This window comes from Chiloscyllium punctatum, chromosome 9 (genome assembly GCF_047496795.1).
Source record: "Chiloscyllium punctatum isolate Juve2018m chromosome 9, sChiPun1.3, whole genome shotgun sequence".
Classification (NCBI taxonomy): domain Eukaryota; kingdom Metazoa; phylum Chordata; class Chondrichthyes; order Orectolobiformes; family Hemiscylliidae; genus Chiloscyllium; species Chiloscyllium punctatum.
In genome coordinates, this window is record NC_092747.1 from 3,319,430 (window position 1) to 3,335,451 (window position 16,022).

Sequence of the window (16,022 nt, forward strand, 5' to 3'; positions counted from 1 at the left end):
CCCACACTGATCGACTCTGATCTCCCTTCCCCTGTCACATGACCTGGCCAGAGCTCAGCATGGGGCAGAAATAGAACAAAGTACAGCCCTTCAACTAGTAGGACATGGGCTCACAGAACCTAAATAACCATGGAATACGGTCTCCATGGTCACACAAATCACACCTCACCTGGGAAACTGTGAACCTGCTTGTGACTAAAGCTAGTCCAGGAGATTCTTTCCCTCTAGTCATGATGTGATACCATACTTGTTTTGTTGTTTATCCAAATGGTACTGATGGTGTGCAATCTCTTTTAGGCATAGTGCTGACTCGAGTCGGTTACTATACCATCCCGTCCATGGATGAACTGGCCCAACAACTGAACGAGAATGGAGAATGTATCGTGGAGAACTTCACCATTGGCCGCAAAGGTGAGTGCTCAACAAGCGAAACTTCCAGAATGCCAAGAAGCCTGGATAGAGTGCGCATGGAGGCGGTGTTTCCACTAGTGGGGATGCATGAGGACCCAAGGGCTCAACGTCAGTGAAGGGACACTCTTTTAGAATGGGGGACTTTCTTCATCCAGAGGGTGGTTAGCCTGTGGAACTGACTGCTGCAGGGAGCTATGGAGGCTAAGTCACTGTATTTGAGAGAGGTTTTTGATTAGTAAGGGGAGTTATCAGGAGAGACAGGAGAATGCAATTGAGAAACATCAGCGACAGTTAAATTTTAGGACAGACGTGATGGGGCTGAATGGCCTAATTCTGGATCTTATGGTGCTGATGACTCACCAACACCTGTCAAGGGCAGCTAGAGATGAACAGTAAATGCGTGTTTTGCTAGTGACACGCTCCTTCCTAGGAATGAGCCAAAATACAAATCTGATTGTAACGAGCTTTTGTTCAGTCACTTTCCCTTTCCTTGCAAACTGGTTCACTTTCTTTTCCAGTCTGAGAAATCTGCCAAAGCTAGTTCATTAGGAGTTTAAAAATGTAATCTGACTGGGAGGTGAGAGAGGTTAAAGAGGAAGGCAAGGCCCAGGTTGAGGGCAGGGTGACAGGGGGTTATCTGCTGGGGGAGTAGGGGAGCACGGTCTGAGGCTGGTGCCTGCCCAGGGATTTGCTGTTAACCTGCTTATTTTAAACCCCAGGTTACGGGTCTATATATTTCCCTGGCGTTGTGAACTTAACCAACATGAACTTGGATGAGATTGTGCACGTCCGCAGGAAGGAGGTGATCGTTTATCTCGATGATGAGAAAAAGCCCCCGGTGGGTGAGGGCCTGAACAGGTAACAATCAGACTGAGTGATGCTGTGGCATCGGGATGGGCCTGTGAAATACACATGGCATTTTAAGGTTATCCAAACCTTGGGCCATGTAGGTGTTTGGAATTCACAAGAACAGAAATTGCCTGAAGCTTAAGTGAGATCCCAGCAGCAATATCAGACTCCACTGTCTGCATTGCAGTTGCACAGTGCTCCCAGGATGGATTGGTCTCAGAGTGAACAATGGCATAGGTTCACCCAAAACATTCCACTGTCTGATTCCCCCTTCCCAGAACTCCCATATTTGAATTCCTTGTAATCAGGTTACCACCTCACTGTTAGTGGAGATGTGACTTTCTAATGATGGACGGTTAATCCAGAGATCCAGGTAGTGTTCTGGGTACCCAAGTTCATATCCTGCCACAGTGGGTGGTGTAATTTGAATTCAATAGGTGTATGTAAATAAGAACCTTTGCTGATTGTTGGAAAACCCCTTCTGTTTCACTCCTGTCCTTTAGGGAAGGAAACTCATCCTTACTTGGTCTGACCCCATGTGACTCCCAACTCTCAGCAATGTGGTTGACTCTTCACTGCCCTCTGGCAATTAGGGATGGCTAATAAAACCAGTGATGCCCCATACACATGAATACATTTTTAAGTTAGCTACCAAAGCAGCTCTTTTGAGTGTGACAAAGATCAATGTTCCTTTATTGTACTTCCAAACTCCTTGGCATCTTTTGACACCAGGATCACTCTGTCCTTTTCCGAAATCGCAGAACTTGTCCAGGTGAATGGGGATTATATTCACTTTTGAGCCAGTTCTGTATCCAAATGGCGGCTTCTCCCTGTATTCCATGAAATCTAACCTTGCTGACCAGTCTCCCACAAAACCTCTTTCTTTAGTCATCCAGCATTCCCTATACCTACCAGCCATCCCTTTCACCCTGACAGGAATATACTTTCTCTGGAATCTTATCTCATTTCTGAAGGCTTCCTATTTTCCAGCCGCCCCTTTACCTGCGAACATCTGCCCCCAATCAGCTTTTGAAAGTTCTTGCCTAATATGTCAAAATTAGCCTTCCTCCAATTTAGGACTTCAACTTTTAGATCTGGTCTATCCTTTTCCATCACTACTTTAAAACTAATGGCATTATGGTCGCTGGCCCCAAAGTGTTTCCCTACTAGTACCTCAGTCACGTGCCCTGCCTTATTTCCCAAGAGTAGGTCAAGTTTGGCATGTTGTACATTCACATAGTGAATCAGAAAATGTTCTTGTACACACTTAACAAATTCCTCACCATCTAAACCCTTAACACAATGGCAGTCCCAGTCGATGTTTGGAAAGTTAAAATCCCCTACCATAACCACCCTATTATTCTTACAGATAGCTGAGATCTCCTTACAAGTTTGTTTCTCAATTTCCCTCTGACTATTAGGGGGTCTACAATACAATCCCAATAAGGTGATCATCCCTTTCTTATTTCTCAGTTCCACCCAAATAACTTCCCTGGATGTATTTCTGGGAATATCCTCCCTCAGCACAGCTGTAATGCTATCCCTTATCAAAAATGCCACTCCCCCTCCTCTTTTGCCTCCCTTTCTATCCATCCTGTAGCATTTGTATCCTGGAACATTAAGCTGCCAGTCCTGCCCATCCCTGAGCCATGTTTCTGTAATTGCTATGATATCCCAATCCCATGTTCCTAACCATGCCCTGAGTTCATCTGCTTTTCCTGTTAGGCCCCTTGCATTGAAGTATTTTTAAGTTTAATCAAGAAACTTATCTCAATAAAACATATAATCAAGAAAGAACCCACTCTATTCACTATCGTAGATTAACAGCAAGGCTATACTTAAATGTTTTCACTTACCTGTTTCTGTGCTGTGACCTCTCCCAGACAGGATCTGTTTGTTAATTTTCCCAGGCACACTGATGTCCCAGTGATACATGAATTCAACAGTAAAAGCAGTAACTGTGGGCTCTCCCGCCCTCTCTATATACATATGTATGTTGGAAATTTGGAACGAGATCAGAATGCTGCAGAAACAGCATTTTGAAACCATCTTAGTTCAATTTTCAACCTTGTTTTCAAAGTTCTTCATGACCCAACCCTTGCTATGTCTCTTTCAGCCGTACACTTCTCCATGATATCTGTGCTGTTGTAATTCCAGTGTTCTGTAAATTCACAATCTTAATCACTCCACGATTAGCAACAGTATCTTCAGCTTCTTCCCTCCCACTTTGGCCTTTGTTATGTCTTTTTAAGGCACTCCTTAAATCTGAACACTTTAACCAAATTGTTGGTCATCTGACCTCAGGTAATGTAGTTTAATGTTATATGTTAAAGGCATTGTATGAATAGAAATATTGTTTCAATATGTCCCCAGTTACTGACTTGCCATGCAGTGAGAGTAACCTCTCTGCTAATCTTTGACTTTTCTTTCTTATTCATTGAACCTTTCTTCGTAATCCTAATCCATGCTTGCTGGTCTGATGTTGTTGAATGATCTCTGTTACCTTTCTATGTCTTTTAGCCCTCTCTCCACTAGGGATGGCCTGTGGCATGTGATGCTCTCGCTGTGACCTGACCTTAACATTTACATCCCTTTTTATGCCCTTGTGTATAAATTGTGTTCACCGTTTTGTGTCCTTGTGTTTTCTGCAACATGTTCACTTTATCCAACCCCACCACCCAAACCTTCGATTTCTTTCCTTGTTTGATAAATTTTCTGCCCTCACGTGAAAATTCAGTGACACAACAGAAGGAGTACCCGTGCTGACTCTTTGAAAGAGCTTTCCAAATATTCCTATTCCGACGCCTGTTCCAAATATCCTGAAAAACCCATGATGGTTAATTCTCCAGGTCCCTGTTTGAAATTCTTGTTGAATCTGCTCTCGGGCAGTGTACTCCAGATCCTAAAACTTATTTTTAAAGTAAGTTATTTTCCTTGGCTGTTTTATCTCTATCTTAAATTGTCATCTGGTTGCCACCCATTATGCCAGCAAAATCGATAGCAAGGGAGAAATCCTTCCTAATTCTGCACATGTATTAAAGCTGTCCCATCCACTCCTGCTGTAAGGAGAACAACCCCAGTTCTTTCCATTTTTCCAAATATCCTCAGTACCACTTTAGTAAAATTTCTCTACAAATGATGCCTTCTGTTGGGGTGCAGTTGTATAGATTCCATTAGCCAAAAGTCATTCTTTCTATTTGAATTGTTTCATCTTAGAATATTACACTTTAAGTGTACTATATTGGTTCTAAAGGAGCTTCATGAAAACACTATAATAACACCATAAATTCTCGCTTTTTCTTCCATCCTCTCTCTTTAACTGCCTTCGTCTCTGCAAAGACGAGCTGAGGTAACGTTGGATGGAGTCTGGCCAACTGACAAGACCACTCGCTGCCTGATCAAGTCGCCTGAGCGCCTGATGGAGATGGGTTTTGAGGAGAGACTGGAGAGCTCATCACGGAAGCAGGGCGCTCGCTTCCTGGAGTACAGGTCTGAGACTGGCTCCTGGGTCTTCGAGGCAAGTGTTGACCTTGTTGCATTTCATCTTCAGTCCCTTCTCCTGTCTCTACCAGGGAGTCTCATGCCAGCATGTTCACAAGGTGCACTGAATCAGAAGCAGGTTTGAATCTCACTAAGGCTATAAACTGTGAGTATTTTAGATTTCAGCTGACTAACTATTCCTCACCCCTGTGCCAGCTTTCCTTTTGCTATTGGCCTTGGTCCCTTTCTCTTGCCTCACTTGCCATTGTGGAGTTGGATGGTTTGTGGCACAAACATGGCAGAGACACCCAAGTAGCTGGAAGGTAAAATGTCCAAGTGGTACTCTGAAACTGTAGGCATTCTCTGATTAACAGCAGTCTTCGGTGCACCAATGCAGTTTTTATAACTCCGTATTGGACATGGCCTATTGTGCTGCTGTTTAATCTGGAATTTCACATGGTTTAGATCGCTGACACTTCACTGACACAGCCCACTTTGCATTGCCTCCTCTCAAACATCCCCAATTGTTTGAGGCAGCATCAGGATTGGCCGAATGCAGAGCACTCCCCCTTACACTGTGGATGCTGGGTAAAGTGTTTTATCTCTGCAATTGGATGTTTACACAACTGACCCTCTGGTAAAGGGCCTTCAGTGCTGCAGTACTGAGAACATTGCACTGTCTCCTACATTGGAATGGTGACTGCACTTAGAAAATGTGATTGATTTGTCAGAAGTGCTCTGACTGTGAAGTGTGCTCTGGGAATTATCTTGCTTTGGTCATTGGAATCTCCCAATGACTGCTGCTCTATAATGACCAAGGCGATCTTCGGGTTATACCCCTTGGAGCTCACGGTTTGATCCCTGCATTTTCCCATTCCAGGTAACACATTTTTCCAAGTATGGGCTTCAGGATTCGGATGAGGAGGATAGTGAACTGCCTTCGAAAGCTGAAACCAAGAAGATGAAGACAGCAGCTCTTCCTGATCAGCAGGCAGCACAAATCTGCAAGCCTGTCAAGAACCTGCAGCTGGAGGTAACTCTCCCCCAAGCCCCTCTGCCTGTCTTAATGCATCTCCTTCCCAGCATGGCATTGTTAGGCTGCCAGGCTGTCCCATTCAACTGGCCCATACCTGATCATTTTCTCAACTACACAGACCTGCCTTTGTTCCATGTCTATGGATACCCCAACCAAAAAGACTTGCAGCGACCTGAGGAATGTGACTTCAACAATACAGTGTGGATTGTGCCAGTCTAATCAATGAAAAGCAGTGGTTCAGCCAGCAACCCTTGTTTGGTGGTTAGTGCACTAGCCTGTCAAGTCATATGGCTATGGAGTCAAATCCCACTCTAGAGACTTTAGCCTGCAGCGCTGACCTTTCAGTGCAATGCACTGCTTGAGGGAGGTCAGGCAAAAGCTTTATTTGCGTATTGCATCTTCTTGTATGTGTCGTAGGGTGTTTGAGACCTGGGGAACTCTCCCTAATGTGTGGGACCTGTGTTTATCCAATAACCAGTGTCCTTGACAAAACAGTTAATCACTTTCACATTTCGCAGTGTGGGAATCTTTCATTTTTTGGTCACATTTGCAAGCATTTTGATACCTAAACACTTTGAAAGGCTGTGAAGGGAACTACCTCCAAACATGGAGTGGCCAGCAAGTTACCGGAAATGCTTTTCTCTTTTTTTTTAAAGATGATGAAACCTAGAGTTATTAGCTTCCTCAATTTTTGAGTATAGAATAGCATGCATCTTTGCGCTGTTTTTATATCTGCTCATTTGGGCCTGCACTGTGAACCAGTACTGCTCTGTGATCTAACAGCGCTCCACTTTCCCATAGAGCCCACTGATGCAGCAGGTGGGGCGTGTGACCGAGTTTGACAGCGATATGGCTGACATCACCCAGGAGCCCATGCCGGACAGTTTATTGGATGAGGACATCAGTGAGGACCAGGAGCTTGTGTCAGCTTCCAGCAACATTGCATCCAGCTTGGGCATCAACCCCCACTCTCTCCAGGTAATGAGAGCTCTGTGAATGGCACATAGTGCTGGAGCCTGGCATTCTTCACTGTGGTGACCCTGGGGAGTGAGGTGAGGTGCTGCTATATGCCTAGAGGGTGCAGCTATGCAGGGCAGAAGCAGATAACAGCTGAACCACAAATCCCACTCATTGATCACGCAGCAGAGCGCTGCATCAAGGCAGAATGGGTTGGTACCTGACCTGACTGGTTTCCTGCTCTACTACTAATTTGTCTACTGAGACAGGATTGCAGGATGATACTTCCTGACCTTCTGAAATCCTTGTGGAAATGAGGGAGGTCAGAAGGAGCTTGTTCCTCCTCCGATTCTAATAATATTGCTTGAAGAAGAATCAGGGGAATAGTGATGAATGGGAAGCACTCTGAGATCAGAGAGACCTTGGTGTGTATGTACACCGATTCCTTCAGGTATCAGGACAGGTGGACAAGAAGGCAGACACTATACCTTTAGCTAATGCGTGGAGTTGTAAAAGCCAGGAGGTTATGCTCAAATTGTATAAAATGTTGGTTAGGCCACAGCTTGGGTATTGTGGGGTTTTGGAAGCTGCATTTCTACAGGGGGGTGTGATAGCAGGGACAGGGTGCAGAGGAGACAAAAGGGTCACATCTGTGATGTATAAAGTTGGGGATGTAAACAGGAAGAAACTTTTCCCTTTGGAAAGGGCATAGATTTAAGGTTAGGGTCAAGAGATTTACAGGCGATGGTGAAAAAGTTTCCTTTACCAGAGGGTGATGGGAATCTGGAACTCAGTGTCTGTAAAGGTGGGAGAGGCAGAAACCCTCCAACATTGAAGAAGAATTTAGATGTGCACTTACAGTGCTAAAGCATTCAAGCCTTACGGACCTAATACTGGCTTCAAATGGTAAAGTCCTTGTTTTTGACTGGAATAGGCTTGATGGGCTGAAGGGCCAATTTCTATGCTGTAGACCTGACACTTTTTCAAATTCCATGTCATGGTTGAATCAGGATCTGGCTATGGTATTACTGCCACATGGCAATAACTCGATGCCAGTCACCCAGTTGTCCATCTCTCAAAAGAAACACCCCTCCCCTCTCCAAAATACCCTTTCTTTCATTGTCACTTTTAATGATCCAACTCTTTGATCAACTTTTTTTAAAATAAATAAATTGACAGGCTGTCCAGCTAGACTTTGAAGACCCATTCCCCTGATTACAAGTCCAATGTGCCACTGTACTAATGGGAGCTTCTGAAGGTTTTCAACTGGTGATCAAAATCAGAAACCCAAGCTGGGGCGGTGCGGTGGCTTAGTGGTTAGCACTGCTGCCTCTCAGCGCCAGGGACCTGGGTTCGATTCCAGCCTCGGGTGACTCTGTATGGAGTTTGCATGTTCTCCTTGTGCCTGCATGAGTTTCTTCCCACAGTCTAAAGACTAGCAGGCTTGGATGAATTGGCTATGCTAAATTGTCCATAGTTTGCAGGCTAGGTGGGTTAGCCAAGGGAAATGCAGTGTTACAAGGATAGCGTAGATGGTGGGTGTGGGTGGGATGCTCTTCGGACGGTTGGTGTGGACTTAATGGGCTGAATGGCCTTTGTCAACACTATGGATTCTTTGATTTCCTTCTGTGTGTCTCCAGGTAATGAAGGCCTCGCTGTTGAGTGAAGATGAGGATGGCGATAAAATGCCAAATCAGCACTTTGCACATTTGACAGCTGATGACCATTGCCAGCGGATGTTACCACGGCAGATCTTGCTAAAGCAAGGGGAAAGATCGAAAGGTCTGGGTAAGTGCTGCACTCTTGATGGAATTGGTATAACTAACAATGACGCAAAGCTAACGGCACAGACTTCCCCACTGTTGATCGGGGTGCCTGATGTTGTGGTACGGTTCACCAGAAATGTGCTTTCAACGATGGGGCAGTGGAGAAAGAGCTTTACTTTGTATCTGAACCCATGCTGTAACTATGGCAACGATAGAAAACAGTAAAGCAGTTAGTGTTTCATTACAATCAGCACACTTCATGTTGTGATTGAATTTTGTGTCTACTTATAATTAAGTTGTATCTTTGAGATTGTTAGGACCACACTAATTATTGCCCTGTTGTAATGTATCATTCTCTCCAGAAGATAACTGAGGTGGAATATTTCGCTCATTCTTTCATTGACTTTGTTCCAGGTGGAGGCATGTTTTATTGCTCCTTTCCAAAGAAGTTCCTGCCTTTCACTGTCCACCAGGAGCAGAGACAGCAGCACTCTCCGACCGCTGTGGAGATTCTTCGCTCGCCGCCCCTTCACCCCTGGCCAGTAGCAGGCCAGCTGCCCTCCACATTCAGTGTGCCCAGCCAGCTGCCGGAGTTGCAGCTGAAGACAGTGGGAATTAGACGGCACCAGAGGCTGGTGCCAATGGAGCAGTCAGTTACCAACGGCAAAGGGAAGCTTCTGATGGACATGGCCCTGTTTGCAGGACGCTCGTTCCGGGTGGGCTGGGCACCCAACTGCACACTCTGTCACAGTGGCCAGCTACTGAGTCAGGTGACCGAATGCGACATTGACCCATGCAGTGTGGAGTATAACTTCTTTCCAAAGCCAGCAAAGATCAAACAGTGAGTAATGTACATTGCTGAGATTGGGGTGCGATTCTCAATGTGTGAAGTGTCAATATTCGTTTGAAGTGTGGTAGCCAGCAGTATAATCAGCAGTGACCTCTTAACTGAAAACCTTCCTACAGCTTTGCATTTGTTCAATTCTGTCTTTTTTGCTTGTCTGCCCAATAAATATTTTTGTTTTGCCAAATGCACCTGTGCCTTCAGTTTTCTAGGTTTTGGACTCTGGAATTTTCTCTCTTTTTAATGTTATCCTTGTCCTTGTCGTTGTCATCCTCCACCCCCCCCTCCCACCCACTCCTTTAACATCCTTTCTCTTCCCCTTTCCCCCCCACCCCCCCCTTTATCATCCTCCCTTTCAAGCGGGGCACCTTGAGCTGATAGCTGGCTATTACTGTGTTTGGGATGTTATAGAAATACCAGCTTTTGTGCTGTCTGGTCAGATTTATCAAAGGTCTACAATGGAGGTGGAAGCAGAGGAGGAAAGGCAAAACTTGGTGTGACCTTTTGCATAGGAGGCAGGATCAGGTAAAAGTCAAGATGAACCTTTCCAACACTTGCTAAGTCAAGAGTTGTCAGGGTCTGTTGTATAGAAGGCCAGTCACACTGGTCAAAAACAAGCACCTAACTGTTCTAATCCCATTTTCCAGCACTTGCTCATAGCCTTGTTCCGAGTTAAAAATCACCCAACACCAGGTTTAAAGTCCAACAGGTTTATTTGGAAGCACTAGGTTTCGGAGTGCTGCTCCTTCATCATCTGGGTGTGGTGGTTCCTGCCACAGCTGCAACCACCTGATGAAGGAGCAGTGCTCCAAAAGCTAGTGCTTCCAAATCAACCTGTTGGACTATAGCCTGGTGTTGGGTGATTTTTAACTTTGTCCACCCCAGTCCAACACCGGCATCTCCGAATCATCGCCTTGTATGACAGCATCAAAAGTGACCATCTAAATACTGCTTCAATGTTGTGCAGGTTTTAGCCTTTACCCCCCCCCCCCCCCCCCCCCCTCCCTACCTGGTATCAGCTGAGTGAATCTTCTCTGGACTGCCCCAATGCCTTTCCTTTCCTTCTGTAAGGAACCTAAACAGCATTTCAACTGGGAGAAGGTAAAGACTGCAGATGCTGGAAATCAGAGTCAAAAAGTGTTGCTGGAAACGCACAGCAGGTCAGGCAGCATCAGAGGAGCAGGAGAATCAACATTTCAAACATAAGCTCTTCATCAGCATTCCAGCTGCAGTCTGACAAGTGCCCGGCCTGGTTTAACCAAGGTTCAGTCTTTCTTTGCTCGTGCTTGGGGCACAACTCCACATTAGCCAGTCGGTCCACATAATGAGGCTCCCCATCCCCTGTATCACTGCGGCCATTTGCTGCCTCTGTACTCTGTCCAAGTCATTTTTGTTTATGATCACTTATGTTGAGCAAGAACTGTGCGCGGTGATATTGGGTACTTTAACACAGCCTCAAAAGTTGGAAAGCACATAATACCTCTCCATGTGGGCCACCAATTGGTCATTTGTGAAGGTAGTGTATAGGCTGCCTTATAGCACCAAAGACAGTTTGAACTTGGTTCCTGTCACTGGAGTACGAGACACTGTCCCTTCACCATTTGGCCCCGCCTGCTGTTAGCTCTGGCTTGTTTAATCTTACTGTCACTAGCTGAAGCAGAAGGCTACAGGGCCTCATCACACACTCTTGCACAGCATCCGGGCCAACATGCCCACACCACTCAGAGGGAGCACAGGCAAGAGGCTTGATAAAGACCCTGCCTTTCCCTTCTGAACGACTTCTCGTGCATTCTGTCTTTGTTTCTCTCCCCTCCATGCTCTCTTCTCCCCCTCCCTAGCCCAACCTTCTGTCTCTGTTCTCTGTAAATTATCAAACTCATTCCCCCTCTTTCACTGCCAAGAACATCTTTGTTCTTCCACAGTGTTGTTTTTATTCCAAAAAACATGAAATAGCTACAAGGAAACAGAGTTCAAATCCCATTATCTTAAATTATGGAATTTCATTGAATCTGGTCACTCGCAGTTGACATCACCAATGTTTGAGGTTGAAAACTCTGGGAAGTTGATTCCCCAGTCAGGGAAGTTGAAGTTGCAGTTCTACCCAGTTTGACCAGCAGGTGACTTCAGTCCCACAGCGTGACCAACCCTTGATGTCTTCAGAGAGATTACAAGTCACTGTGTAGCAACATCACCCAAATCCTAAGAACAGACGGAGTTGAGTTGAGGGGGAAACATTTTCATGATCTCTTAACACTTCCTCCTATGTGTTTGCAGTTGGCTGCACATACAAACTGAAATGCCATAAGGCAATTAATTGCATCTTTGATTGAGTGGTTACTGTACTGTCTTGTAAATGGCAGAGCCGTGCCTGATGAATCACTTAACATCCACATTCCATATTGCGTAGAATTTGCAGCATGGTAGCAGACCTCTACTGTCAGCTGGCACTCCCCTCCCCTCCTTTGTTTATGTCGATTAGATAATCAGCTTGTTGTAAAGTAACTTGCATCAGCTCGGAAGCTGCTGTCAGAACGTGGCTTGAGCCCTGTGTTCGCCAACACTGCAGTGTTGCAGTAAATGCCTTGTAGCATTATAGTGAGGAAACCTTCCAGCCAAGATGTGAATTGTGACTGTGTTTTGATTTGACAGTGTTTCAGAGCTTCCTTTCAAGGTGCATGTGGAGAAGGTGATGTTGAAGGAAGAGCAAGCGAGACAGGATTTGTCATTGTACACAGAGCAGCTGGAGATTGCTCTGCGCTACAGCCATGTGGGCACGGAGGGCAGCTGCCCTTTTGTTGAACCCCAGCAGGGGGTGGATGCTCTGCACGAGTATGCAGCTTGGATCCAGGAGGCTGAAGACAAGAGTGAATGCACAGAAGGTAAGTGAAGGGTTCAGCTCTTTGCAACCACCATGGAATCTCACTCCCATTTTTCAGCTTGGGTCTTTAGTTGTAAATTTATTCAGGGCCGCTCCCCTGCCTTATCGCTTTCCCACAACTCTGAGCTCTGTGCATTTCTCTGATTCCAGTCTGATGCATATCCCAGTTTTAGTTATTCATTAGATGTCTCCACTATAGAAGATGTAACCAACCCTGAAATAGCTGAAAATCAGAAAATGGAAGGCAAGGAGGTACTTGGGGGTGAGGCTGAGCTTAATCCTGTGGAAGTTTTGATAGAAGAACTTCCCTCTTGGTAGATGTTTAATTCTGTTGGTGGATGGTCTGCAAACCCCTGTTGAATGTGTTAAATGAAATGAGACACTGTGTTGCAGGTATTGTGAGAGATTGGTCGTTAGCATGGACACTGTGTGAGGCTCTCTGGGGTAACCTGAAGGAGCTGGAAGCTGCCTTTTCCGAGCCGAGTCCATACATCCAGCAGCTGGAGCGCAGGAAAGCGTTCTCCCGTTGGCTCTCTCGGACTGCAGAGGAGAGGATCGAGGAGGAGGTGGCTGTGTCTCGTCACATGAGTCACGTGGATGCTGTCTTCAGCTATCTAACTGGGAAGAGAATCAGTGAGGCGTGCAAACTTGCACAGCAGTCAGGTAAGAGCACCTCCAGTATTGACTGGCTGGTTTCACTTGTTGGTGTGGTGATGTTGACAGGCTCTGGGTTTTTGAGCCCTGGGTAGCTGATTTCCAGCTCCAAGGAGGAGCAGAAAGTCACAAATGTCAGAACAGGAGGAGAGGCAATTCCGCTCCCAAAAGCCTGTTTCTGCAGTCTAACTCCACATATACCCCCCCCCCGTTTTCCCCAGATCCCATCAGAGGCTTGGTTACATTTACGGAGGTGATAGTCTGATATCAGTCATCGGGAAGGTGCAGGAATCTTTATCAATGATAGAATAGATGTGCATAGAAAATAATGGTAGGGTGGCAGGAGCAGGCTCCTTAAGTCTGTTCCACTGTTCAAGAAGACGATGGTTGATCTGTGATCAAACTTGATTTACCTGTCTTTGACTCATGTCCGTTAATAAATTTGAGAGAGATTTTTTGTTAAGCCGATTTGACATTAACAACTGATGCAGCATCCATGTCCGTTTGTGGAAGAGGGTTCTGAACCCCTGCCACCCTCTCCTTTACGGCCTGGCCCTAATTCTCAGACTGTACCTCAGTCATGTTTGACAAGCTGCTGGAGTTCCTGTTTGAAGGTGTATTGGAGCAAACAGAAGAGATAAGGGAAACCCAGTGGAAGTGGTGTATTTGGAACTCCAGAAAGCTGTGGATAATATCCCACAAATGTGATTAGTAAATAAAACTTGACATCATTGTACAGGGGTTAATATGCAGGCATGGATTGGGGATTGGTTATTGGACAGAAAATAGTAAGAATACTTAGCTTATTCTCAGATTGGCAGACTGTGACTGCAAGAATCATTGGTGCCTGGGCCTCAGTTATTGTCACCATCCATTTGGGAAAGCAGTGATATTTCAGCTCCGTTGCTCTTGGGATCAGCACAAGACTTAAAGATTTAATGAAATTCCACCAGGTCCCTAATTCTGCTGTCTGATGCAGTCTGGTTAATGGAAAACACTGACCATGTTTCTGAACTTAACACAAAAACGCTGTTCTAATAACAGCACAGCACTACAGTTGCTAGAAATCTGAAACAGAAATTACTTGAGAAACTCTGCATGTCTGGAAGGATCTGTGGAGAGAAAGCAAAAGGGGTCAAAGTTAACTCCTGCTTTCTCTCCACAGATGCTGCCAAACCAGAGTTTCTTAGCAACTCCTGGTTTTTGTTTAAGGAGGTACTATTTATTATCAAGAAATCAATTTTAATAATTGGCAAATAAACATGTGAATTACAACTTAAAGAATTTGAAGTTTAACTCTGCCCCTTAAACCCTTGCGTACAAATGCAGGCAGATGAAAAAAAATCAGATGCTATGATTGGCAAAGGAAAAAAATTAAGGGAACATTGTAACACAATAATCTCTTCGGTCAAATAAGGGCATCAAAACTGTGAGCAGTAGGTGTGGTCTCACCAAGGGCCAGTGTACCTTCTTTACTTATTCCTTTTGCACCAACATTGCATTTGCCTTCCTGGGCATTTTATAATATTTGCACACATGCTGAGTTTGCTGGCAATCAAGTGGTGAAAATGTGGACCATGGAGTGGTTGAGGTGAAAAACATGGAAACCTTTTATAAAGGTCAATAACCATATGAGGGAGGGAGACTGGAAGGAGCTGGTGAGCTGAAGCCTGTTTTTTGCATTGTAAAGTCTCTCAGCCTGTTTCAGTATATCCGGCATAGTAGTTAACATCTTATTGAGTTTGAAAATGTGTCTTGTTACAATTGTGTAGAGTTATGGGAAGAGTGTACTTGGGATGTTGTGAACAGTTCTGGTCTCCTTGCATCAGGGAGGACCCTTTTATCATTGAGGGACTACAGTAAACATTCACCAGACTGATCGCTGAGATGTTGGATTGTCCTATGAGGAAACTGGACCTATATACTGTGCTCCACAAAGGAGCTACAGGAATGATGTAAAAGCATCCATGCAAGAGGTGGCTCTGAGTTAGAAAACTGAACCAGGGCCTTGCTACCTCATCTATGGTCAAGGAGGTCATAGAGTCAGAGAGATGTACAGCGTGGAAACAGACCCTTCGGTCCAACCCGTCCACGCCAACCAGATATCCCAACCCAATCTCGTCCCACCTGCCAGCACCCGGCCCATATCCCCCCAAACCCTTCCTATTCACATACCCATCCAAATGCCTCTTAAATGTCGCAATTGTACCAGCCTCCTCCACATCCTCTGGCAGCTCATTCCATACACATACCGCCCTCTGTGTGAAAAGGTTGCCCCTCAGGTTTTTTTTATATCTTTCCCCTCTCACCCTAAACCTATGCCCTCTAGTTTTGGATTCTCCAACCCCAGGGAAAAGATTTATCCTATCCATGTCCCTCATAATTTTGTAAACCTCAGCCTCCGATGCTCCAGGGAACAGCTCCAGCCTGTTCAGCCTCTCCTTGTAGCTCAAATCCTCCAACCCTGGCAACATCCTTGTAAATCTTTTCTGAACCCTTTCAAAAGTTTCACAACATCTTTCCAATAGGAAAGAGACCAGAATTGCACGCAATATTCCAACAGTGGCCTAACCAATGTCCTGTACAGCTGCAACATGCCCTCCCAACTCCTGTACTAAGTACTCTGACCAATAAAGGAAAGCATACCAAACACCTTCCTCACTATCCTATCTACCTGCGACTCCACTTTCAAGGAGCTATGAACCTGCACTCCAAGGTCTCTTTGTTCAGCAACACCCCCCCCCCCCCCCCCAGGACCTTACCATTAAGTGTATAAGTCCTGCTAAGATTTGCTTTCCCTAAATGCAGCACCTCACATTTATCTGAATTAAACTCCATCTGCCACTTCTCAGCTCATTGGCCCATCTGGTCCAGATCCTGTTGTAATCTGAGGTAACCCTCTTCGCTGTCCACTACTGACCAATCTTCGAATTCTTTGAGGAGGTAATGAGCACGTTTGACCAACAGCCAGTGAACATAGTTTGTTTGGATTTCCAGAAGGCCTTTGACAAGGTGCTGTACAGGAGGCTGCTAAATAAGATAGGAGCCCATGGTGTTGGAGGTAAGGTACAAGGTGTGGATAGTAGATTGGCTAACTGGCAGAAAGCAGAGAATGGGGATAAAGGATCTTTTTCAGGATGGCAGCCA

At 45.4% G+C, this 16,022-nt stretch overlaps 1 protein-coding gene across 1 annotated transcript in view; it reads left to right on the forward strand.

Annotated features, from left to right (window-relative positions):
* Positions 1 to 16,022, forward strand: part of nup98 (nucleoporin 98 and 96 precursor) — a 71,621-nt gene that overhangs the window by 45,150 nt on the left and 10,449 nt on the right. Inside the window, exons 17-25 of the mRNA XM_072576640.1 lie at positions 298 to 411; positions 1,131 to 1,269; positions 4,600 to 4,777; positions 5,621 to 5,773; positions 6,578 to 6,754; positions 8,374 to 8,521; positions 8,914 to 9,340; positions 11,993 to 12,222; positions 12,615 to 12,884. Of these exons, the coding sequence (XP_072432741.1) occupies positions 298 to 411; positions 1,131 to 1,269; positions 4,600 to 4,777; positions 5,621 to 5,773; positions 6,578 to 6,754; positions 8,374 to 8,521; positions 8,914 to 9,340; positions 11,993 to 12,222; positions 12,615 to 12,884 (1,836 nt within the window). The remainder of the gene's footprint in view (positions 1 to 297; positions 412 to 1,130; positions 1,270 to 4,599; positions 4,778 to 5,620; positions 5,774 to 6,577; positions 6,755 to 8,373; positions 8,522 to 8,913; positions 9,341 to 11,992; positions 12,223 to 12,614; positions 12,885 to 16,022) is intronic.